Here is a 25,388-nt window from a genome sequence, read left to right as displayed (position 1 = left end):
TGAAGAATTCTATAACTTTCGGTGTAAATTCAAATTCTTTGCGAGTTCAGACGAGGCATTCGCACTTTCTCGCAGTCGTACTTTCTCGCAGATTTAAGACATCGTACGCCATCATTGGGCTCCTAAAGCCTTATTTTGCTCTGCAATTGCTCTGCACAGGATTGTGGAAGAATGAAAGCTCTATAACCGCCTTGGACTGAAAAGACAATTTTGACAAGAGTTGGACAATGTAAAAGTTCTAAGAACTGATTTGTTCCAGTAGTGCCTCAAACCCGACCATTACATTCTAACATAATGGAAAGTGTGGCCCTAAGTTTCCAGGATCTAGAGATATATCCCTTTCGAAAAGAGTTAGCGTTTCTATCAAAGTGTTTCAAAGATTGTTTTTATAAGTTGCTAGCTAGGGAACAGCTAGTAAAGGCAATTTTTGTCCATCTGTGTTAATGTCTTGGCTCTCAAAGCCAGCTCGTATTCAGATGATGCCACTCTGGTATCTAAGACTGATTAAGGTGGTCTGATTCATTCCCTTAATGTCGAACTGAATCAAATCATTTCTCCGAGAACGCTGCGACCTCGGCGCAAAGAAAGATTTTGCATTTATGTTTGTCCTCTCTGCAGACCTAGAGTGTAATCAGATGAAATAAGGAGGATAGCACAGTCAGAACTGGAATAGGGAAAATCACTCTATCAATGTACCAAAATCGTGAATGAGGGACAGGGGCGGGGGACGGGGAACGGAGAACGAGGAAAGTGGAACGGGAAACGAAGAACGAGGAACGGGGAATGAGGAACGGGGAACGGGGAACGAAGAACGGGAGATGAGGAACGGGGAACGAGGAACGGAAGTTGAGCAACGGGAAACAAGGAACGAGAAACAAGGAATGGGAAAAAAGAAACGGACAACAAGGAACGGGGGACGGGGGAACGGGGGACGGGGGAACGGAGGAGGGTTGAAAGTGCTCTCGCACTGATAAGTTCTTAGTCCCTTGCAGACCTCACACCGGCTCGCTTTGCTCATGGCCTTAAAATTACTCGCACGTGAAGACATGTTCGTGGCACAGCGCTACTAATAATGTTTCACGTCCAACAAGGGTAAAGTTCGTTTTAATTTCATAGCAGTAAAAAAAAAAACAGTTTTCTTTGTTTGGTCAAACCCGATAACTCGACGACACCGTTAGTGAGCATATAGCCACTGGTGCTTATAGACTCCTCTTAAATTTCGGGAGACCGGCGAATACATTTTACAAGAGTTTAAGACGGCTTGCATAAACTAAACACATTCAGGAGATAATTGAGACATTTCTTCATCTTCTCTCTTCACTGTCTCCAGTGTCGGTTGATTTTTGGTTTCTGGTAACGTCATACACAGTACCCCAGCAAGCAATGCATTTGCACCCATAATCGCAAATGGAAGTAAGCTATGAACACGATTCTGTAGATGGTGAGAACAAAATTGAATGTCAAAGAAAGGCACCCGTTACCGAAAAAAAAAAAAAGGGTTAAGAAAATATTTGCCAAAAGAAATCTGTCATGAAGCCCTCAACATGGAAACAAACTTAAAGGACATGTTATGAAGTATTTAGTTAGTTAAGTTTGATTTAGTCATCTGTTTATAGCTAACACTTAGTTATCATTTAAATTTGAAATGTGAAGTTGTTTAGGTTTAAGCCAAAACGATAAGTTTCCAAATAACTCGACTGTCTTGTCTAGTTGCCTTGAGTTGACGCGCTTAATTTGTCTACTGACCTTGGATCTATACTAAAGTCCATGTTTTGACTTATGCAGTCAAAGACGGATTAGGTTGATCGGAAACATTGAGTACAATGTTGTTCATTTGTGAGATTCTGGTAAAAGTCTTTGGGTTAGTATTCTTACAAGAAACGTTTAACCTTCCAAGGTCAGTTGGCAAGCATACCCACACATGCCTTCAGATAGAAATTATACTTCTGCATTTACTTAGCAGAGTGAGAAGCAGTAATAAACAAGGAGCGTAGCAAGTAATTTTTGTTTTGTAAGCCTGTTCCATACCTCGTAAGTATAGTACAGCCGGGGAAGATATATAAATTCCAAGAAAAAATACTTGTTGCGATAGAAGTTTGTAAGCCTGGGCTTACTGGCTTAAAAGGAGCTACGCGCCTACAAACACAGAGTGAGAATCGGAGGAAGTCAAGAGCCAAGGGTCCAATAGTCAATGACGCGAATTTCATGTAAGAAGAATTGCATGTAAGAGAAGCGAGATTAAATAAAATTGAAAAAGACAGGCTGAGAGTCCTAGGTGCTTTTCGTAAAAGCGTTTTGCGGTCTACAACTAATTTCCTTATCACTACGACCTAACACATACATTCAAGATGATGACGAAGATGACGGATATTGTAACCAAGGGAAAAGTGTCTGAGGACGTTATTCAACCCTCGACCGTTTTCTCCCAAAAAGAGTGGTTATTATTTTCATTATTGGTTATTATTCGCATGTTAATAACTAATATGTACATGTGTGCGTAGATGAACATATAGACTACAAACGAAGGCTCATTCTTTCTGTTACTTACGGTGTACACTATAAACGGAGAACACATCGAGCCAATACGGGCAGCAGCGGTCGATGTTCCTACACCAATGTTTCTGTAAAAAACGATCAACATCGTCATCAGTATCATTATTATCATTAATATCATCATCATCATTAACATCATCATCATTATCATTCTCATCGTCATCGTCATCGTCATCGTCATCACCATTGTCATAAACAACATCATAGGACATACTCTTTTTCACAGAAAAATAAAACTAGAAGTAACAAGAAAAGACGAAACAGACTCTAATGGTTACTTTACTCCCATTTGTCGCAAGTATTTTCTGCATTCGTATCTGACTCCATAATGGAGGGAAGGCTTATCTAATGTGTATAAGTCAATAATTAGATTGATTAAAAAAATTACGCTGTAAATAAATTATGAAATGGGGATAATATCATAGCTGCTTAGTGAATCACCTTATAGCTGTCGGAAATAACTCTGCTGTGTAAAGATACACTCCGTCAAAAGATATAGTGATGAAGAACTTGGCTACAATCATGGACATGATGATCTTACCAGCCAAGGCGCCTGCGACCAAACAGAAATAAAAGAAAGCAAAGAATTAAAAAAACCAAAAAAAAAAAAAAAAAGAAAAACAGAATTTATGAAATAGAACTAAGAGTGATATTGTCTTTGGTCTCTTCCCTCGTTTGTCTGTCGTTCAGTGCGTCATTCTTTATGCCATGGACTTTGTACCTCAACAATCTCGGTTACAGTTCTTTCACCATACGGACCTCCCAGCCGACAAATAGCAAACCGCACAGAGTTCTCACCTTTGCTGCCATCGCCTTCACTTTCAATAAGTATGGACGCAAATGCTCCAAGTGAAGCCAAGATCAAACTCGCAATGATGCTTTTCTTTCGACCAAATCTGTAAGAAAAGTAAGTTGCTGGCCATACAAGAACACAAGTTATCCGAACCAGGGAAGTTGTTGCAATTTTCATTCAATATATAGCATTTCTCATTGGTAGGGTATCTAGACTGACGGTGTTCACGCGAGAGAAGGAACATACTGATTTATTTCCCATAGCAAAACCGAAAAAAAAATTTCCTTGAGAAATAACAGGGCACTCGATATTCAGAGTTCTATAGTGAGTGGTAAACGCAGTTGGCACCTTTCCCCTTAGTGGGTCGTCGACAATCTTCCACTCAACATAATAAAAATAAATCTTGTAAAAGGCATTATTTGTATTCTCGGACGGCCTAGAACAAGTGCGTGAAACTACATAAAAACGAAGCTCATGCGAGGCAAAAATTTTCGGAGAATATGGCTGACAGAGGAGCTGACGAAGAAGAAGTGTCTCATGGAAGGTTACCGAAATGGGTGAAAACTGAACAACACCCTGTGGGATTTGTTGGCATTTCTTCTGTCCTATCGCAACAATGACAAAGTCAAAATAAACAAAAGTTCGACAAAGCATGTCTACGTCAAGTATAATGTTTGTTCCACGAACCTGTTAAAGACCCATACGCCTACAGGGATAGCTGGCAGTTCAATCAGGCTTGTCAGGAAAAAGTTTAAGTAGAAATTTCCTCCAATATTAGGTGCACTAAGAAAAACTCCATAATACACCAAGGCATTAACAAACCTGGAAAAATAGGAATTTCTATAATCAAAATTTTCTTACGAAAGCCATCTTAATTGACTTCGTTGAGGATACAGCAACTTTGGAAAGAATCAATACATTTTGCATATAGAACTCCACAGCGTCAAACCGCTTTGCAGGACCCGAAGCAAATTCTAATTTATTTCTTTTAAATGCGAAGGAATGTTTATGGTAAGTAATAAATCGACGACTTTTGTACCATTGCAGCTCAAATAAAGAAAATAAAAACACAATCAACTTTCTAAATTTCAATTCTACCTGGAAAAAGTGGACAAGAGCTTGAGGAGCCACCACATGGAGTGTCCACTGCTAAATCCCATTCATTTTTGATACATCAAATTTTATTTATTTGTCTGTGAATGCACTTGTTAAGTCACTTCAAAGGCTCTCATATTTTATTAATTTAAGAAACACCTATTACACCCTTACCAGCAATACCATGACAGTAAAGTTTTTTTCACCATTTGGCGCGATGAAAACAGGTCACACACATCCCCCAGTCTATTATCATCGTCCGCTTCTTGTAGCTCTCCAATAGGCACGGACGTTTTGTTGACTTTGGCCATTCTTCGGAAAATTGCCTTAGCATCTTCGGCTCTTCCTTTCAACATCAACCATCGCACTGACTCGGGTGTCAAACTTAATGGCAAAACAAAGAGAAATGCTCAGTTCAGAGCACGTTCAATGGTTTTTTTTTTCTGACGATGTAAACTCGCCGTAGCTTGTTGACTTCGACGTTTGAAACGTTATCATTTTAATGCACAAAATTAATCGTATCCGGCCTCACTCGAGATATCCATGTGTGACTCATCTACAGAGAAAAATCTCTGTAAAAAACTCCACAAGTTAGAAAATTTTAAAGAACAACTTGTCTTTCTTTGCAGTTGGTCTGTTGTTTAACTAAATCTCAAAAATTAGTTTCAAGAAGAAACTTTATTCTCCAGCAACCACGAAGTTCACGAAAAACACAAAATAATACCTCGAATCAACAAAAGAAAATTCCTCGCAAAATTAATGCTATAAAGTATCTCCGATACATTTTTTTCCTCTACCATTGCACTTACAACCAACCCAGCAGCGAAGGAAGTCCAGGAATTGCAGTGGCGATGGTGAGCATCCTCCAGTCTCTGATGAGGTAACCTATTCCAGCAAGACACATAAGAGATATACTCCAGCAATACCACAGAGACATTCCCATCATACTGCGGTGGCGTACACCAACGAATTCTGTCACAAGAACAAAGATCGCTACGCTTGCTCCCCCTGTGGAAACAAAGACAGAAAAAATAACAGTGAAGATCATGAGGCACTGAATGGTATCGCTATTATAAAGGTGATAAGTGATAAATGAACGATTTGTGAACCGCACAGACTGAAAATATAAAAGGGTTAACTGAAGTACGCCAAAAAGGTTTTCTTCGTCATCCTTACTACAAAGGTTTTTTTAAGTTTATACAGTTAACAGTCTGGAATCCTCAGTAGCAAAAGTAGTTTTAGAAGGTCTTCAAGTGGGTAGCTTGTTCCAGGTTTTTAGTTCATAAAACGGAGCGAAAAAGTAAACGGCAGGAAAGAAGCGGCAGAGCGAAAACAAGGGGGGTGAGTAGAGTCACGTAAAAAAACTAGACCTCCCTGGTATTTTCCTTCCTCCTCCACTATCGCGTTTTTTTTTACTAACTGAACAAGTAAATGGAACAAAGCAGTTTCTCGTAGTTGTGACACATAACTTCCCATTCATAATCCTAAGGCATTCGTTACCCAGAGCGCTTTTTAATCGAGTGTTCAAATTCAAAACCAAAATAGTAATAAATACCAATCGGAACGTAGAAAAACAAAGCAAGAAGCGAATAAAAACCCAAAGAAATTTCACGAAAACTGCCCTTGTCGCGGGAAAATGCGAATGATCAAGTCGCGCCTGGCTTTACTTCTGCAACAGATTGGCAGAGAAGGCGGCACGCCTTTCCTCGACCAATCGCAGAAAGCAATGAAGGAACCAAGGTAAACAAGGATAACTTTTAATACTCATTGAGAAATGCTTCATCTTAAACATTTCAACACTCACCAACTCCTAATCCGACGATGATCTTGAAAACAACAAACAGCGAGAATATTTTGGGGAAGGCGGACACCAGGCTGAAGACAGCAATGACAAATCCTGAGATAAAAATAGTTGGCTTTCGTCCAAACTTGTCCGTGAAAGGACCAATAATTATGGCACCAATAAAGAAACCAAGGAAAACAGAGGCTAACGCTAGGGTGCCATAGATTGATTTGTTGCACACAAGATTAAACTGCAAGACAAACAAATTAATGAGCGTAACGATTGCCGGCATGGTATTGAAAATGCTTCATACAAAGATATGAAGGAGACAATGGGTAAACACCTGGTCTGGAGGTTTGTTCCCTTGGTAGGGCAGGTGAAGGAGGAAAACATGAGGGAATACTTTCATAGGAGACAGGCGAGGTCGTTACTGGAATAATATCAATGATTTGGTTCCGCTCAGGGTGTAGTTGAGGTATCAAAACAAAATTATCGCGAGAATTCCTTATTACTTATGATGCTGTCGCAGCATTGCCGAAGATGTAAATGAGACTCAACAAAAGAATCCTTTCCTTCAACACATTCATAACTTGAACTAACATAAAACACCTTTTCCGTCCACCCTCCTTCTTTCACTAATTTAGGGCTCGATATACTATTGTTTGGAAATATTCCACTTGTCTTAAATTATGAAATGTTCAGATGCTTAAATTTCTGGTAAATTGTAAGTTCATGATTTTTCCCCGATTAGTCAGTAACAGAATAATCTGCTAGCAAGCCAAATTCCACGCACTATTTGAGTTCAACAGTGTTTTTGTGATCTTGTTGGATCAACATTTTGAGGTCTCCTGAAAGTGGAAGCCAATAGTCACTCATCACACTGACTTGCCCACTGCATAATACTGGACCAGCGTGTACCTGCCTCTTCTTAAGGAAAACTCAGAGATCTGTGGATCATGGATCATTTTTTCTTTTATAGTTTCTTTTTTTGTTTTTGTTACCTCGGTAACCACGGTGGTGATGTCATCCTCAAATTCCCACTCACTCCGCGAGATGTTACATCTATGATCGTAGTGCTCATGCCCAGGGTAAAAGCTGCCTTCATAGGAGCAGACAGAGCTATTCTGGACACATTTCCAAGGAGGTTCTGCTGTTATGATACCCGTCACCATCACAGCCCAGCCAAATAGAAGAGCGGATAGCAAGTTAAATAGAATAAGGAGTCGTATTTGGAACCATCCAAAACTGCCAACCTCCTCTAAGACTTCATCGGCAGAGAGAGCCATCTCCTACGAATAAAATGTAGAACGTAAACTAAAGTCAAAATCAACTTTTAGCCAGAGATCCGAAAAGTCCCATGCGTGGCGGCATCTAAACCGGGAAGAAAAAGAGAAGGTTGCGGTAAGTGTTCGAAGTCGAAGTGTTCGCGCTCGTTAAAGCTATCTTAATTGATATTGTCAAGTTCGACATATGGCATGTCTAAACCAACTGATGCAGATCAGAACGCAAAAATAAATTAACAATAACAGTAATTTGGGTGATAATATTCGTAATAATAATAATAATAATGATGATGATGATGATGATGAAGATGATGATAATAATAATAATAGTCTGTAGTCAGCACGGCAGACCAATGAAAAGGGGCTAAGTTTTTGTGGAGGATGATGGAATCTCGGGGCAGTATATAACTCTTCACTTGAAATAATTAACTAACCACCTATTTTGCAACGACGAAACATAACAGGGACCTTAAGCAGTCAGGACAGCAACGTTAACGCTAAGGAAGACGTCGATTAAAAAACGAATTTCTACTTTTCATTAAAATTTCGAAAATGGCTGCATGTGTTTACCATCTCATACAGCGCCAGACCTCAAACTCAACATAATGTATAAAAGTAGCGTTAAGTTCCAAATGGAAATTAAAATAATTGGCCGTCGCGGTTTCTGTTCGCAGACGACGCAAATTTTGGTGATTTTACGTCCTTGTTTTACAAAGGACGGCTAAGAAATGTACTAAGTTTTACAATGCACGTGCTGAACTATTGTTCTGCCAATTAGATCTTTTATTTTTTCATGTCCTCGTTGCCGTCGTCGTCGTGGTTTGCTTAATGAAGGTCCCTACTATCCCTACGAAAGTGCCTATTTTGACATTTCTACGAGTTAATTACATTCGGATCTCGTTCGAAGGGCACGAACACAATTTGTTTCTATAGAAAATATAAATTTAAAGCTCAGTTGAAAACATTGTTGTTACTCTCTATCCCAAACGTTGTGCGCGTTTTAGTTCTAGCCTCTATAGTGCTTGTTTACCCACACGACTGTAATCCGAAATAGAGAGATGGTTAATTTGGAGCCGGGTCACAAAATAAAGGAATAAATAATTCTTTGTCACGAGCGTAAGAAGCAGTAAATAGGGACCTTAAGCAGTCAGGACGGCAACACCACGGAAGACGTCGATTAAAAAATGAGTTTCTACTTTTAGTTAGAATTTCGAAAATGGCTGCATATGTTTACCGTCTCATAGGGCGCCAGACCTCAATCTCAACGTAACGCATAAAAAAAGTAGTGTTGAGTTCCAAATGCAAATTAAAATAATTTGCCGCCGCGGTTCCGCTTCGCAGACGACGCAAATTTTGGTGATTTCACGTTGTTGTTTTGCAAAGGACGGCTAAGAAATGTACAAAGTTTTAAAACGCACGTCTAAGAAATGTACAAAGTTTTAAAACGCACGTGCTGCGCTATTGTTCTACCAGATAGATCTATTGTTTTTCCACGTTCTCGTTGCCGTAGCCGTCGTGGTTTGCTTAAAGTCCCTAATATGAGAGGACCCCCAAGAGGCATAGACCTTCGAACCTTTCCATTTAGTTGTCCGAATCCTCGTTCTAAGCGACTTCTGATCGGTTTTGCTTTATTGTCCCACGCTGGAAACAGGTAGACAATCTTTTAGAATTCTCTGTTCATGAGAGGCCAACAGCAAAAAAAAGTCAAGATATCATGGCTCAACAGTATCACAAGACGTCAAATGAAGCAAACTTAAAATGGCTAGTTTTCACTGACTAATTCTCGTGACCAACTGCACATCAAAGCAGCAAGCTCCCAAGAAGCTCTGATTCTCAGACAGGAGGAAGGCGCTGCCTAATTTCAATGAATGGAAATAAATGAATATTGTTCACTGACACAATCTGCCTATTTTACAAGAGTAGACTCTTTAATTATTCCAAGTTTAAAGCAAACAAATTTATTTATATAACAAATTTCATAGAACCAACATAGGCAGTACTTAATAATTTTTACTCTTCAGTTTTACCTTACCGATCTTGTTATTATTGTTATTCTTATTTGGCTACCTTCGCTTAAATTTACAACTGTTCGACATTATTAAATATGTAAATTTTTGTAGTTTTTGTGAATTCACAGCTATTGTTCTTCAGTATTACCAATTTCGTTCGAATATTTTATAGCACTTTATATTTTGTGCTGCCGATTGTGTGAAGCAGACATCATCGGCATCAAATTTTGTTTTTCAAACTTTATTATATAGATCACAAACAACACTATTTAAAAAATATTTGCGCCTGCTCGATTTACATCGAAAATTTCGAAAATTTACTCCGATTTATGTAAGTTTACATAACGAAGGCAAACGATTAAATGTCTACTCTAGATATCAGTGAAAGGGTTTTAAATATTCCTTTTACGATCTCAGCGTATCTCAGTTCAAGTCTCGATCGATACCCAAAATTCATGAATAAAAAATAATCCATATCATCTAATTCGTACTGTTCGATTGAAAAAGCTTTCCTATATTTGTAAGTATATAAACAAAGGCAATCACTTACCATGAGCGAGTTTCATGTCATAAGCCATGCGAAAAAATCAAATTTTAAAACACACGCAGAATTATTACTCACGAATCGGCATGTGAAATATTGATAACGTCCATGCTTTTGGTGATATTTTATTTTCACTTTAAGCAACACCTATGGCCTTTCCTATGGATTTAACCTTTCGTGCATAAGCAGTTAAAAATACTGATCGTCATGTTAATATCATGCACGAGTAACGATAATGTGACTCGCTGTGTTAAGCAACAGAGGCATGTCGTCTTCTAAATGAACGACTTCGATTCGAAGCGACCTTCGTCGAAGATTAAATTCATTCGTTTTAATTAATCACATGAGACACACATTACAGCATTTATCGAGAAGTTCTTGCGATCAAAAAACATGCCAAAGAAATAGATTTTCTTCTGTTCATGCCTGACTGATCCTGCTGGAAACTGACAGAACCCAATTACCGCGAGATAGTACTGAAACGAGCGACAGTGTTTTAAAATGAGCCCTGAACTAAGACGATTGACGTATATGCTTCCATTGTTCGTGTATTCCGAAGAAACTGGCTTCGCTTACCTGTACTGCACCTCATAAAGTTCACGACCGTTCAGTGTTTATGTTGATCACAATTGGCTTGTTGTGTGACCTCTTTGATTGGATATGATTAAATGGCTCCCATGGGATGGTTTCCTTAGCAGCCGCTGTTTCGTCTCGTCGCGCAACGCGTTGGAGTGTGCGTGACAAAACCAAGAATGTAACGTGTTATGAGGTACGGCTGATCTTGAAGCATTTTAAGAGATTGATAATCTCATCTTGAACACGCACGCACGCACACGCACACACACACACACACACACACACACACACACACACACAAAAAAAAAAAAAAAAAAAAAAAAAAAAAAAAAAAGGGAGGAAGAAAGAAAAGAAACTCTTGATTTAATTTAAACGAACAGATATAAAAACAAGCGAAACTAAAAAAATCTGAATTTGCTTTTAGGAAAATTTACTCTGCAGCGCCCGATTGAGCCATCATTTCTCACTAAACTGAGAAACTGCAAGTTGCTTAATGATCTTTCTTTTCCTACTCGCAGAATGTTGAATAAGGTCATTAACAAATAAGGCTCTGCTTTCAAAGTCTTATGTTTTGAACGTCCCACAAAATTTGTGAGACGTTCAAAACATAAGACTTTTTCGCCTAAGTAACAGCTAGCAAACTGTAATTCACATCTGAAATTAATCCAGAGCCAATGCAAGATACGAGAGGAAAATTCACAGTTGTGTTGCAGCGAACTAGACGCATCTTTCTTTCTTTAGGTGAATTCTTATCCTTTTTCTTATCAGCAGTGTTTTTGAGGGGTTTCATACAGGACTGTGGGAGGTTCGTGAAATCGAAGCCCCGTCTAGAAATCTCCGAAAGCTTCTTCTGCATATTGAACAAAATATGTTCAAAGTAGCTTTTGCCTATTTACATGTAAATTTATACCCTTTCTTTTACTAGGATCTTTTTGCCAGAATGTTGCGACTGGAATCTGGGCTTTTAAAAATCTGTTCATAAAATACCAAATACTAATATTGCAAACAAATATTAACGTGCTGAATGCAAATATCAAATCATGACAATAAAATATATCATTGGGCATCAGAAAAAATTGAAGATAATTTTTAATTAAAAAGCGTAGGCAGGAATTATTTCAGCTTTACGGAGAAAGGAATAAAATACTGAACTCATAAATGACGTTATTCAAAAGTGTAAACACCGTCACGAGCCTTCAATTTCCTTTTCATGTTTTAAGACTCTTCTTAACTTATCCAAGTTCTCATTTCAGTGTCAATGTCATCTTCTACATCCTTGCCCTCTTTCTGGTGTAGAAGCCCGCTGACCTCTACCGCACGTTTGAGGGCGACTTGCAGGTGGAAGGCAGTGGTGGTAACCGCAAGTCGTCCCACAGCCGTTTTCCCCTTGTATCCCCGTCGGCACCACAGGGCTCTTCTAAAATTAGGGATCCTCAGGCAATAAAGTACAGGATTTGCAAACGAATTGCCGAAATTTATGAGATTTGCGAGTAACAAAAGATTTTTATCTACCGGAATATAAACTGTAAACGTGTTCGTTACTATCAATGGCAACCAGCATGCCAAGGCCACAAAAGTTATCAATAACAACGTCTTAGTTGACCGCTTGCTTTCTGAACACTTAGCATCACTCTGTCTTCGTATGAATTTTCTTCCTTGCGTAAAGCTTTTGAAAATACCGATAGAACATACGCATATGATAAGGGTCAGTGTGAAAGCATACACCATCCAAATATAAATCGAAACCTGAACTGACTTGTGAAGAGAACCTATTAACACAGATGAAATAAAAATTGATAAAACCCAAGTAAGTGAAACAGTAACGTAGTAAGCTCTGCGGCGCGCTATGCAACGGTGCTTTAGAGGCCATCCAGTGGCATAAAACCTCTCTCCGGCGATAAATGCAGCTGTAATTATTGAAGCCTGGGCACAAACGGTGTCCACAACCAAATAAAACAAATTTAAGGAGTAACCCCATTCGATTGCCCAGAGTTTAAAATCACCACCAAGACGATAAACAAATAAAGGCATTGCCATACCACCTAACATAAAATCTGCACAGGCCATATTTATAACCAAAAGGAAACTCTTTCTTCGAAGATTTTTGTTCAAGGCAAAAACCGTAATGGTAAGCGCGTTGCAAACTATTACGAGGAATGACACAACAGCAAATGCACTGCACCAAGCAACTCCTTCAGTCCTGCTATACGCCACAAGCGACAGAGATTCGTTCGTCCGCTCGAAAATCCTTGAACTGTTTTCCAAATGACCCATTTCCGCATGAAAAGTAAAGGATGTACTTTACGTGGCGAGCAGATTGTTTTCTCTAGGATGACACCCGGCCCGAAGAGTTATGTAAATCACTTTTGCAATATTAATAATGTTCTGTAAAGAATTGATCATTACTGCGTTACAACACAGTACAATTTAAACAGTTCTTAAAGTAAAACCCCATATTTCGGGATAGGAAAAATAAAATATAAATAGTGGGTAGGAAATTTACCATGATTTCAAGATTAAATCAATGTGCATCCATTGACAACTTCCAAACCCACCAAACGTGATAAAACAATTTTTAAAAAAATGCTTATTTTTTAGTTATTTATAAATTCCATTTGTGTTATGGCTAAGTTAAGGCCAAGTTGAAGATCCAAATTTGCTTAAAACTCCACACGCTGAAAATTTTATTTGTCCCGGACAACTGGTCAAAGTACATAAATGCACATATGATCTTGCGATGCCTTGCGTGTTTAGCACCAAAAGAAAAAAAAGAATAAAAACTACCTTACATATACAAAAGCATATAATTATCGCAGATGGTGAGCCGTCGCCGTTTCTCCAATCGCAGTGAGAGTTGGCGAGTAAATTATGGTAAGAAAGTAACAACGAAATGCTTGCCAGTTTTTGTAATTATCATTTTTGCCGTGAACTTTGATTATTCTATCTTTCGGCTTCTATTGTAATCAGTTTTCTTCATGCTGAACTTTGGAGAATTACTGCTCTGCTAACAGCATGGTAAGCGTGGGTAAAGCAAAGCGATATAATTAAATTGGTTGCTATATACGTGTTTTTGCAGGAAGAAGACCTTAATTCAGATTAAAAATCTACATTTTACCAAGTTTTCTTTATAAGAGCCCATCGCAACGTCGACTTCATCATCCTTAATATCGGAATGCAACTGCACGTGTTCAATGTAGGACTATGGACAATTCCTTCTGGCTGAGAAACCGGTTTTTTTAAAGATTTTGTATAAAAAAATGGGCTCAAAATTATGAATGAGTTATTGCTACATTTAGTATCATGGCTTAACTATCCAGCACATCACGTAATTAATTTTAACGTATGTTATCGGAAAATGTGATGTGGGCCGAGGCAACCATCAGGTAAAAAGATATTTTGTAAAGCTTTTATTTAAAACAAGGGCTCCAAACATATGCGAAAAAACTACTGCTGTGCCTTGATTAACGCACACATCACGTAACCAGCTTCAATGCACGGTTTCGGACAATGCCATTAGCGACGAAAAAAAACAAGAAAAACACATATTTTTAGCTTTCTTTCGAAACAAGAACCTCCAACTGAAACATCGACAAATTGAATTAGACGAGAATAATACTGTGATTTAGATATTCAACATATCTTGAGTATTTCGGACGAAGCCAGATGGGATGAATAGCAGGACGTTTCAGTCAAGATGGTTATCATCTTGTATACAGCGCTTCGGTCTGTATCAGTCATATAGCTGGGATGGTAACTGTCTAAGTTTATTATCTGCCCACTGTAAAGATGGTGATTTTGTGTCTGAGTGCTTGAAAATATCTCCTTCACAAAAGCGCGCGACCTTCTGCCGCATCAACCCGGCTTCTAAATAAGTTAACCTATTCCCACAGATAACGCTGACCATGCGCGGTGTTTTGATTTCAAGTAATGAGATGATATCAAAGCAAACAATTTACGAGAATAAATGAAATGAATAAGAAATAACTCGAATAAAATAGGTTTGAAAACACCACACGATGATAACTGGTCAGATTGTCGGCAGCTGGAATGGAGCGCGGCTTGTTCCCAACATTTAACAGCCAGGGATTGGTCGATATTATACCGGCCGACGAGCATACGAAGCATCTTACTTCCTAGTTCCCTGCGAAATGACACTTTTACTGAAAACAGAAACACCATATGGGTACAGTAAATACTCGATGAATCGAACTTTCAAGCAAGGGAAATTGAAAAATGTTCGAGTTATAACAACAACAACAACAATTTATCACTTATAGAGCGCTATTTACAATGACAGATTAACAGCGCTTTACAATCAATCCTAACCCGCACATCCCATCTCAACGGAGGACATCCATCACACAGTAATCTCGTGCGTGGGAAATTAACGTCTCCTACCCCTAACCCTGTAGGAGACGGGACCTCCATTTATCAGTCCCTATCCGAGAAGACTAGAATATCTAACCATTTCTTGATGTTATAGAAAGGTAGCATACGCTTCTCAATTATTTTAAGACCTTGAGTGTTGGTCCGGCCGGGGCTCGAACCCTCGACCTCCCGCACAACAGAGTTATCCGAAAATTACTGTTTTTTTCCTCCATTGGCATTCGTATAATTTTGACAAAGAGTTTGCGCAGGAGTAGCACATGTAATGCTTTTTTGTGTCAAGATTACCTTCCTTATTAGGACATAAAAAAATGATGAACTGCGAACATGGAAAACGTAGAGCTTTTCATAAAAACATCGGACTTATTCAGTTTCCTGTTTATTCATGTCCCATGTTTGCAGATTAATCTCTGTAATCTACACTACAATTGTCTTAAGTGCCGGATAAAATTGAAATCCCTCGTACAACTGTTTACTTTCTACACGTCCAAACCGAATGAATTAAGAAGATTTGGAGATAAGATGAAAAGGTTACAAAACCCAGAATTTTTCATGGCTCGATTTATTACTCCTCGAATTGTTCTAAAAGCTCGCTTTTTTATTTCTAGGATGGAGAAAGAAGTAGATCAGAAATTGATACTCCAGGCAAAGGTATTGTCCTTTTCTTGTAAAAACGATCCAACCTTCAACTATTACTTAGATAGAGCCTCCTTTTAGGCTACAGCAGGCATCACCAGAATAAACAGGAAATATGTCTTCTCTACTTACGTAAGGTTTATTGTGAAATCGTCATCGCGCAAGGGTCATATGATGAATTACATGTATCCTTCATTGCCCAAGTTGATCACTTGCAATCTGTCTGGCTCCGTTTTGGCTAATTTTAATTGCCTTTTTGTGTTTCTATTTTACCGAGCTAATTTTCCTGCTTCAAATTGATACTAAACCAATATGTCAAAATATCTTGATGCGGCTTTTTCAGTTAAGCTTTGTAGTATCATAACTGATGACAGACAAGTGTTACCGACAGGTCTTCTGTTGGTCATACGGTAAGCGTGACTATGGAAGACATATTATAGTCTTTAAAAAAACAAATGAAAAACGTATCTCTACTCTAACATTAGCACGCCTTAGCCCTTCCTTCTCCCATTCAAACCGTAAGTTAAAAATTTTCCGTCACCTCCTGAGGTGAAGATTTCATGGTTGTACACCTGTTCTTCAAGAGCGAGTTGCGTCTATTGACCTTCTGTGTGTACTTAAGGATTTCTTACCTTAACCACCATAGAAGGTACGCGTAGATGTTGGCGGCACATTTAGGGTTAAGATTTCTTTTTACACCCTACGGAGGGCTTATTTAATCGCGTGGTGGGAAGGGGAGAATGGCTGCAATTCTTTCTTTTTTTTTTTTTTTTTCATAACCATGGTTATTATATAGCTGGCAGCGCCCTCGGGCAAGATGAAGCAAATCCTGTGGTTTAGTTGGCTACCCGAGCGGGCAAGATGAGCCGATCTTGTAAAGAGGTGCGAGGAGTGGACTTAAAGTCTTCCTAAGTTTTGGACAACTTCGGCAACGAAGTCGCAAAAAGCTTTTAAAGTTTGCAAAAGACGGTCAAAACAATAAAAAAAAGAAAAGAAGAAAAGAAGAAAACTACACGGCACTCTTGATTTATTGTGCCCCACGGTGGCTTTCAGTCCCGCCTCTCGAAATAAACAGATCATTCTTGATTCTTACTAAAGCGAATTATTTTTGCTATATAAAAAACCCTTTATTCACCAAGATTGTTCGTCAAGGTAGCTGGAAATTAGCCTTATTTTTTGTTTTTTTGTTTTAATTTTTGTTTTAATTTTTTTTTTACGTGAAGAGTGAATGCATTAGACTGAAATCAGACCTTATCTGGCTTTTTTCTTTTCTTTCCTTTTTTTTTTTCCCTTTTTTCTTTAGAAGAAATCCAAGGAAAGCGTGGGTCAAAATCAGGGATAACGCATATGATGGGCTCGAGATTGAGGCCCACGACGAAACGGGCATCACATCAATTTTGTGAGAAAATCTGTAACTCGTGAGAAATCACACACCAGAAAGTGTCAGAGCACCCCTTTGTCACGTTAGCTAGTAAATTGTACATTATTGTTTATCAGTGGGACACTAAATGAGATAAAAATGCTTTCTGAAGCTAAAGATCAACACAAGAAAACTGACTAGGTATGGCTTGTCTTCCCCTATTTTTATTGATTCAAAATGACAAATAAGTACGTGGAAAACCACGACAAAAAAAAAAAAAGACATGTTAACAGCTGTTTCCGTTGGTCCCTACCATCGGCTACATGCTCGCGACGTGGGCGAATTCAACAAACGACCAAAAATTTCACGGTGTTTATATGTTTAATTTGCTTTGAAGACAGCGTAATTTTAAAGGACTCTGAGGCATAATAAGTTTAAGTAAGGCAATGATCCTCGCCGGTTGTGCTGCTGCAAATGTAGCAATCGCAAAAAAGAAGCTGGGACAAAATTAAGGCTTCGTCGGATTTCGGGCGTAACTACTGAGCCTCGAAGCCGAACCTTCGGCGCAAGGCTAATTTCAGAGGGTTCTTCTATCCTGTAGAGGAATCTGATCAATGAATAAATTGTTTAAGAAAAAATGGTAATTAGTTAGCTTTTCCGATCCGACAAATTCGCTACGCTTGCAGACTTATGCCACGTGAGACGCTCATATCCGACAGCGTTTGTGACTTTTTTAGTCCTCTTCAAACCTTTCAGAAACCATTGAAGGCCAGTCATCATTTATGATGGAATTTGGAGAATTACATGGTTTTCAGGAAGAACGCAGGGGGTCAGGGGTCAGTCGTCGCAAACAGAGCATAAAGGGGGGGGGACTATAGAAAATTGAGTGTTTCTTTTACCCATTTACCGCCTCCCCACCCGCCCCCCCTTCCTTCCTTTAGGAGCCTGGCTATGGAGACTACGGTTTTCCGATAAGGGTCGATAGGTCGTGCTTCTCTAGCATTTCCCATTGGTGTTCTCAAATCTATTTGCTTTTTTTGAATAACAACTCAACAGTGCACCCACGGTGGTTTTTCAATGTTTCTTTCTAAAGAAATTTTCTCTTGACCGATCATAGTTACAGTTGTGGCTGAATCGAGCGATCTATATAAGGTTATCAACGTTTTAAAAATGGCAATGACAGCAGACGAGGTCTTGGAGAAAATTGGCAGCTTTGGACGATTTCAGCTATTTAGTCTGGTCTTATCCAGTGTCAACCAGTGTTTCTGGTATGCATGGCCTGTGCTGCTAATGACTTTTATTACCGCTGAACCAGCTTGGCGGTGTGTTTCTAGTAACAGCACCGAATGCCCCTTCGGTGGGACCATGAAACCTGGCGACATGAATTACAATTTCCGGTGTAACATATCAAGAACCTCCTGGGAATTCGTGGAAGACTTCACTTCTATTGTAACGCAGGTAAGCTTAGAAAATCAGCGGTCTAAAACCTTTTTGCGTCTAATTTCCTCAGACTTATAAGCTCGTGCACTACAACTGTGGGTGCATATGCGCAATACCTTCATGTTTGGTTTGTCAGTTTCTTGGATCCCTGAAGAGGAAGTTGGATTTCCATTGAGCCTGGATCATGGTCTGTTCTTCAGTTGAAATATCAAGACGCCAATTTGTCGACGATTATTGCTGGACGAAAATTTTGATTAGATGGTTATCAATAGAGCAATTCTCAAGATGTCAAGGGAAGCCGGAATTGCTTTGATTTTGTTTCATTTCGCACTCTGGTTTGTGCCGGAAATTCGCGCCGCTTTCTTAACCATTCAAAAGAAAAACTAAAACTAGTCGCGACTAACAAATAACTATTTTTTGCAGTTTGACCTGGTTTGTAACAACGCTATCTACGGAACTATTTCTTCTTCTCTGATTTTTGCTGGATGGTCTTTGGGCGCCATAATGATAGGACCACTGGGGGATAAATTCGGTAGAAAGAAAGCTGTCTATATTTCAGGATTCTTTATAACCTTCTTCGATATTTTGTCTGCCATTTCAAATTATTACTGGCTGTTTGCATTCTTCAAATTTGCCATGGGGTTCTTCATAGGTATGTTTCTAAGTGCTTAGCCTTTAACGATGGAAACAAATAAATGTTTCGTTTATGACTCCGTAATAAAAAATAAACAACAACAACAACTGATAAGTGCTTGCCATATCTCGTACGCAGCCGTCTACTGCGTCTTATTCAGCGGTATAAATTGTTTAAGATCGTTTTGTTTTAGATCGTCTTAGTGTCCGTTTTTACGTTGACGTTATGGACGTTTAAGTTTTAACACTCTTGCCTAGTGACTTCATTGTCCAATAAATAAAACCATGATTGTAAGTTAAATCATAACACTGAGATCTTGAGTAACTGTGCGAAAATGTTCTTCTCTTATTCTGCTTATTTTCTCATTTTAGGCGGAATGAGTGGTTCCAATTATGTACTAGTGAACGAACTTGTAGGTGTCAAAGATCGCAGTATCATGGGAGCATGTTATCATATCTATTGCGGACTGAGTCTCACTACCTTGGCGGGGCTTGCATATCTTGTCAGAGACTGGAGAAAGTTATGTGCCTTGACTGGGGCGCCTGCAATTATGGCTCTTTTTGGCTTTTTGTAAGTAAGGAAAAATGAATTCGAACTCCTGTTTAAAAATGCTGTCAATTCGTTGCTTATGGACATATTTTTTTTCTTTTTGTAAGTAAGAAAAAAAATCAATTCGAATTCCTGTTAAAAAATATTGTTAGGTCGTTGCTTTTGAACATATTTGCTTATGAACATATTTTCAGTAAGGTGGCACTTTGTTAGTCTACATTGTGGCTGAAAAGCTCCTAAGGAGGAGCTTCAATTAAAGTTTTTTTTCCCTCAACTGAAGAGAGGCTCTTTTTCGAGGCAGCGATTATCTGAGTGCTCAGGGATAACAATTATGTAAGGGAGACATTCAGTAGCACCAAAACAAAAACAAGATCGAGATATCATTAATTACATGCACTGTCCTATTTTGTCGGTAAGAATGGCCTCCAAGCGTTTTGCTTTCGACTGCATGCTCTAGGCTTCCAAAAAAAATTGGATTTCACTACCCTCTCAAAATCTGATTCCACGAAAGGACTTATGACCATTTCGGACTTTGATCAACAGTGGTTTGTAGGAAAATAAGGATCCAAGTTGTATCAGAGAAGGCCAAACTACACTTGTTGGCATTTCTCCACTTCAGTTCTATCGTTACTTTACCGCCTACATAGGAACATTGTACGAACTGTTTCATATTTGAATGGACCAAATTCTCATTCATGCCTCCGGTTGCCTCCTTAGCTTTTACCCTGAGTCCCTCCGCTGGTTGTTGGTAAAAGGGAAAATGGAAGAGGCTGAAAAACTCTACAGGAAAATCGCTCGAGTCAATGGCAAAGAGCTTCCAGAAGAACGATTGGAAATTGAAACAAAAACTGGCAGCGAAACAAGACTCGGTGATATTCGGGATTTATTCAGGACGAGATATCTTAGGGCGACGACCGTAGTAACGTGCTTCAGCTGGTGAGTTAAATGGTCAACTTTACAGTTATGTACTTAGTTTGCTAAGCCTTTGTAAAAAGAGTGAGTTCCAAGTTGACTTTGTTTTGACGGAGATGGTAAAGCATGTCATTATATTTGTCGCCATCTTCGAAGAAAACAAAACTAAAAAGAGACGCTAATAAAATAACCTAAAACGTAAGCGAAAACACCTATGAGACGCTAAGAAACTGACCTGAGACGTTGGCGAAACGACCTAAGACGTTAGTGAACTAGTCATTAGCAAAACGACTCGTGAGCGAAACAACCGCGAATCGTGTTATCCTACCCGCCTACTAAAAACGCCAAGAATACTCGGAGGACTGCTTTTTTTTCTTATTCTTATATCAGTCCGTTCATTTGCACTCTAGGATTGCAGTCAATATGATGTTCTATGGATTATCTCTGAGCGCGTCAAACATCGGTGGAAACATGTACTTCAACTTCTTTATTGAAAGTCTTGTTCAAATCCCAGCTATCCCAGCAGGCACCTGGATCTACAACAGGTTAAGCTAATCAGTAAAAACGGAAGCGACCCAAATAAGATTTCACTGCAACTATAGTTTAAATTCGTAAATTAATAGACGACTAACGTGAGTTGTTCGTGTAATTCTGTTGCAGATTCGGTCGTAAGAGAGGAGTCGTTGTTCCCTTGGCATTACCTGCCACAGGCATTGCAGGTGCAGCGCTTTTGAACACATATGATGGTTGTCATTCTATTGCAGATTCGGCCGTAAGAGAGGAGTCGTTGTTCCCTTGGCATTATCTGCCACAGGCATTGCAGGCGCAGCGCTTTTGAACACATATGATGGTTCAAACGAAGGTAGCAAATGGAGTAAAAATTGTTTGACATTGCCTTTGTGGGGCGCTCGCCATCATTTTTACTTTGAGGAGGGGAGGTAGATTGCATGTGTCTAGTAGTTCCATGGATTCGTTAAAAAACCGAAAGCTAAAAAGGGGGAGTAAAACAGGATTCCTAAGAGCCAGACAATAGCCGGGAGATTGTGCAATTGCACTGTGCGACCGTCAAAACACATCACAATCAATGCATTTTAATTATAGTTTTTTAACTCTTATACTTAGTTTACGCCCCCGTCCTGCTGAAAACCAGCTTTTTTATATATTGATGATACGGGCTAGTGTGTGGGAGTGGGCGAACTTTTGCTGGGGCAAAGCCTGGGCTCTAGTTATTGCAGCTAGATTACGCAGCTAAGTTATGTATCCGGCTAAAGCGAAGGAGGCATTTCGTTTTGTTTTGCTCTTGCAGTAATCTTTGCTGGTAAAATATTCTTGTTGATGATTTGGGCAAAGTTCTGGATCTCGATCTCTTTTAATGGAATCTACCTTTATTCGTCCGAGTTATTTCCCACTGTACTGAGGTAGGAAAGCTGAGAATTGAATTAAAGTTGTCTTGCGAAAATACTCGTATAGGTAGGATCGTCGAGACTAAAATTGACAAATAATTAAATCGACAAATAAATCCGTTTATTGAGGCTCCCCCATAGGGGCTAAACAGCCACAATGTAGACTAACTAAGTGCTTGAAAATCCCCACCGGCTGGAGGCAGACCAGTGGGCTATTTACAGAGCAGAACCAAGAAGTTGAACTAGGGGCAACCGAGAGCAAATCCAGTGAGTGGCAGGGTGGAGGACTTGAACCCGGGACACTGGATTACAAGTCCAGCACCCTAACCAGTAGGCCACGCCGCCTCCTCTCTAAAGGAGTCAGCGGGATGATGAACTGTGTTACCGAGGTTATCAGTGTCTTAACGCTGTTATACTGCCGTGGCAATTGAATGAAAGGCTAATTAAGCCTGATGCAAAATACTTGCATACTGATAAAAATATCGGGTCGAAAAATTCTAGCATCGAGATAACAGAACCTCATAGCAAACGTTGAAAGAACAACAAAATTGGGAGAAGGCACCGATTTATCTGGAAAAATGGAATGACGATTCTTAGTGTTTTTTTTTTTTTATTTTTTTTGGCGCTCATTTCGCAAATTTAATGACTGATGGTTTTATCATTTTAGAAACACTGGTCTAAGTATATCCTCAGGCTGCGGCAGAATTGGCTCGATTCTTTGTACCTATATCCTCTTTCTTGTAAGTAACGTCTCGCTTCATCTGTCCACTGTTTCCAACTCATTGTTTTCCTGGATCGGTGTTAACAAACGAAAGATCATGACCTCGCATAGAAGAAGTCGTTTGATAAGTATGGGTAGGAAGGATTAACTATTTGTCGCCTGGGTGGAGGAAGATGTGGGTTCTTTTTTTGGGGGGGGGGGGATCACATTGTTTTTAGGGGGAACGGGGAGGGAACAGACATCCTCAACAGAGTTAATTAGTTGCCAATGAGGGGAGGGATCATACGGATGGGGGGGAGGGGTGGGCTTCAGATAAAATTTATCGTGACATCATGACCGAGATCCTCGACAACCCTTCCCCCCCTTCCTTCGCTATAATGAATGACTGGTCCTCCTGGATCAGTGTCACCGACAGTGTCAGCAATCCAAAGATGAACTAAAAGTTATATGTTGAGTAAAAGTAGCAATGACTCATTCTCTCTTATTGACATTTCTAGGAACGCATAAACCCTTTACTCCCATATGGAATAATGGGTGTAGTAGCTCTTGCCTCTGCCTTGCTGTGCACGCTGTTGCCAGAAACTCGTTTTAAGCCCACATTGGAAAATACCGATCAGACGATTGAACATGGCAGCTTTACGCACGAGATAAAAAAGGATGACAGAAAGAGGATTTCAGCAAATGATGAAAAGTCACCCTTGCTCTCTCGTATCTAGTGCTAACCAGTACAGAATGTTTAACAGAAACCTTTTTTAATATGATTATATTAAAATCATAAAATCTCAGAAGGATTATTTTACATGTAATAAATATAATTGCCTCTAGTAGTCTTGTGTCTCATTTACGACGCAAACAATCCTATATTTTAATTCCTAAAAAATTTAAACGAGATAATTCGGCAGCTAGAGCTATATAAGATATCGATCTTCAAGCAAATTAAAGTTTTTCGTTTGCGATGTTTCTGAAAGAGGATCTGGACTCCGGCGACTTGGTTTTTTTTCCCTCACCTAACCCATTCCCAGTAGTTGGCGCAAGGCTTGAGATACTTTTCACTGAGTCCAATTAGGATAGGAAATGTTATCAACAATCGCTTCACGGTTGTCACAAGAATTATAAGAAATATGTAAAAAGGCTGATAGTCTCTAAAGAAACTGTTTGGGGCTGCGTCGGTGGGGGTAACGAAATAATTTGAATATATCAACAAAGTTGAAATGGTAAATTGGCCACCGTTACGATTGTAAAAGCTGACGTTTCGAGCGTTAGCCCTTCTTCGGAGCGAAAGAAATATGCACTGTTATCCTCTCAAACTGTAACCATAGCAGCATGTAAAATCTGCAATGATCTTCCTGGTTGTTTCTACTCTTTTTTGTTGTGAAAAATTGAACGGAAGAGCAGCGCTACCCATCTTGAACTTAGAAACATTTCAGGTGTCAAAATCATGCGAAATTGCGTGGCCCCGATCATTCTCCCGTTCTCTCGCTTGAGTGAGTATGTAGATATGACTCTTTCAACTATTTGCAAGAAACCCGGCCGATGCTTAAACCTCCAGTCATTCGCTCCTTCACCGTTTCGAAAAGTCCGTGGGCGCGGGGAATCCACGCGGAAGTAATGTCATGCAATAGCTTTTCTTTTCTCCCTCTCTTTTTTCTGTGGGTATGTTCTTGTCGCTGGCTGAGCCATTAACCAGAGCGGGGGCTCTTGTTAGTCAAATAAGTAAAATACTTGTCAAATAATGATAGTGTTAGATGAAAAATGTATAAACTTAGATCCATCAGTTCCTGTTCAAAGGGCGCCACCGGTGATTTCGATGAAATCTTTGGAGAACACGAACATAATCATACGTAGAGTCAAATGAAAATTTTGTCACGAAATAATGCGTGTGAGACTCTCATGCAAGAAACCACAACATTTCACATCACAGCCGTGGGAGTTAAGCAGGTCTCTATTATCACAATTTTAATCGCTTCATATTGAGATAGAAAATTCACACGCCCTTTCAAAACTAATCTAAGTCCAAAATAGACAAAATAGACAAAATGACGGTCTCCGCTGGAGATGCAGGTGTTTTTGTTCCCTCCAAAAAAAAAGGAAAAAACTTTGCCTGTTTGGAAAGTTTTACCAATCGTTTTTAAATTACGTAAAATTAACAAATGGTAAACAGCACAGCGTACACTATTGAGTTATGGATGCACGCGGGAGGTTGCTAAGCACGAAAGAAGCGTAAGAGTCGCTCGAGGCGATAGCCGAGAGCGACTCTAGCTTCTTTCGTGCTTAGCAACCTCCCGCGTGCATCCATAACTCAATAGTGTACGCTGTGGTGTTTACCATTTGTTTTATAACATAACATTAACACATTGTAGCTAAAGAGTTCCCTTTTGTTTAACAAATCTTACGTTATCAGAATAAAACAAGCGCGCGCGGAAAAATAGTCTTTGCATTTGCTCACGTCAGCAGCGTACACCCATGGGCAAATGGGGGACGCTAAATTGACCAATCAGAGCGCGCGCTTTACTTTGGTTATGTTGTAAAATCAGATTTCGCAGAGTTAGAAAAATAGTTTTTTTTTAAAGCGTTAACCGAGTGCATCAGAATATAAAATAAAAGAAAGATAACGGTCATAGAAGCCTTGGAATAAATTAAGACCGAAACGACTGGGAGCTAAGGGGAATTATGAGAAAATTTTGCTCGACACTTTAAAGAGGTTTATAACA

At 39.4% G+C, this 25,388-nt stretch overlaps 3 protein-coding genes across 7 annotated transcripts; 1 reads left to right on the top strand and 2 right to left on the bottom strand.

Annotated features, from left to right (window-relative positions):
* Positions 1–1,088: 1,088 nt before the first annotated feature.
* LOC111343762 (organic cation transporter protein) lies at positions 1,089–10,777 on the bottom strand. Of its 3 annotated transcripts, none has more exons than XM_022950944.2 (10): positions 10,637–10,777; positions 7,226–7,513; positions 6,246–6,474; positions 5,251–5,449; positions 4,616–4,825; positions 4,034–4,168; positions 3,352–3,449; positions 2,995–3,106; positions 2,549–2,621; positions 1,089–1,432 (listed from the first exon to the last, which is right to left on the bottom strand). In XM_022950944.2, exons 2-10 carry the CDS (start codon positions 7,508–7,510, stop codon positions 1,271–1,273), a joined length of 1,503 nt encoding a protein of 500 aa, XP_022806679.2. In that variant the 5' UTR covers positions 7,511–7,513; positions 10,637–10,777; the 3' UTR covers positions 1,089–1,270. The 3 variants fall into 3 exon arrangements, with proteins under 3 accessions (XP_022806679.2, XP_088608562.1, XP_022806680.2); XM_088752436.1 differs by lacking the exon at positions 10,637–10,777 and adding an exon at positions 9,081–10,019; XM_022950945.2 differs by lacking the exon at positions 10,637–10,777 and adding an exon at positions 8,742–8,978.
* Positions 10,778–11,707: 930 nt separating this feature from the next.
* LOC111343763 (adenosine receptor A3-like) lies at positions 11,708–12,987 on the bottom strand. Its single transcript, XM_022950948.2, has one exon. It carries the CDS (start codon positions 12,908–12,910, stop codon positions 11,864–11,866), a length of 1,047 nt encoding a protein of 348 aa, XP_022806683.2. The 5' UTR covers positions 12,911–12,987; the 3' UTR covers positions 11,708–11,863.
* Positions 12,988–15,265: 2,278 nt separating this feature from the next.
* LOC148736281 (solute carrier family 22 member 15-like) lies at positions 15,266–23,590 on the top strand. 3 transcript variants are annotated; one of them, XM_088752434.1, is made up of 11 exons: positions 15,266–15,552; positions 15,631–15,673; positions 18,136–18,476; positions 18,882–19,110; positions 19,464–19,662; positions 20,359–20,577; positions 20,964–21,098; positions 21,318–21,415; positions 21,860–21,971; positions 22,624–22,696; positions 23,175–23,590. In XM_088752434.1, the coding sequence occupies exons 3-11, from the start codon at positions 18,189–18,191 to the stop codon at positions 23,391–23,393; spliced, it is 1,572 nt and encodes a 523-aa protein (XP_088608560.1). In that variant the 5' UTR covers positions 15,266–15,552; positions 15,631–15,673; positions 18,136–18,188; the 3' UTR covers positions 23,394–23,590. The 3 variants fall into 3 exon arrangements, with proteins under 3 accessions (XP_088608560.1, XP_088608559.1, XP_088608558.1); XM_088752433.1 differs by lacking the exons at positions 15,266–15,552; positions 15,631–15,673 and adding an exon at positions 15,731–17,219; XM_088752432.1 differs by lacking the exons at positions 15,266–15,552; positions 15,631–15,673; positions 21,318–21,415 and adding an exon at positions 21,214–21,272.
* Positions 23,591–25,388: the final 1,798 nt, after the last annotated feature.

This window comes from Stylophora pistillata, chromosome 3 (genome assembly GCF_964205215.1).
Source record: "Stylophora pistillata chromosome 3, jaStyPist1.2, whole genome shotgun sequence".
Taxonomy (NCBI): Eukaryota; Metazoa; Cnidaria; class Anthozoa; order Scleractinia; family Pocilloporidae; genus Stylophora; species Stylophora pistillata.
The sequence above is the reverse complement of the archived record's forward strand: the minus strand, read 5'-3'. Positions and strand labels throughout refer to the sequence as shown.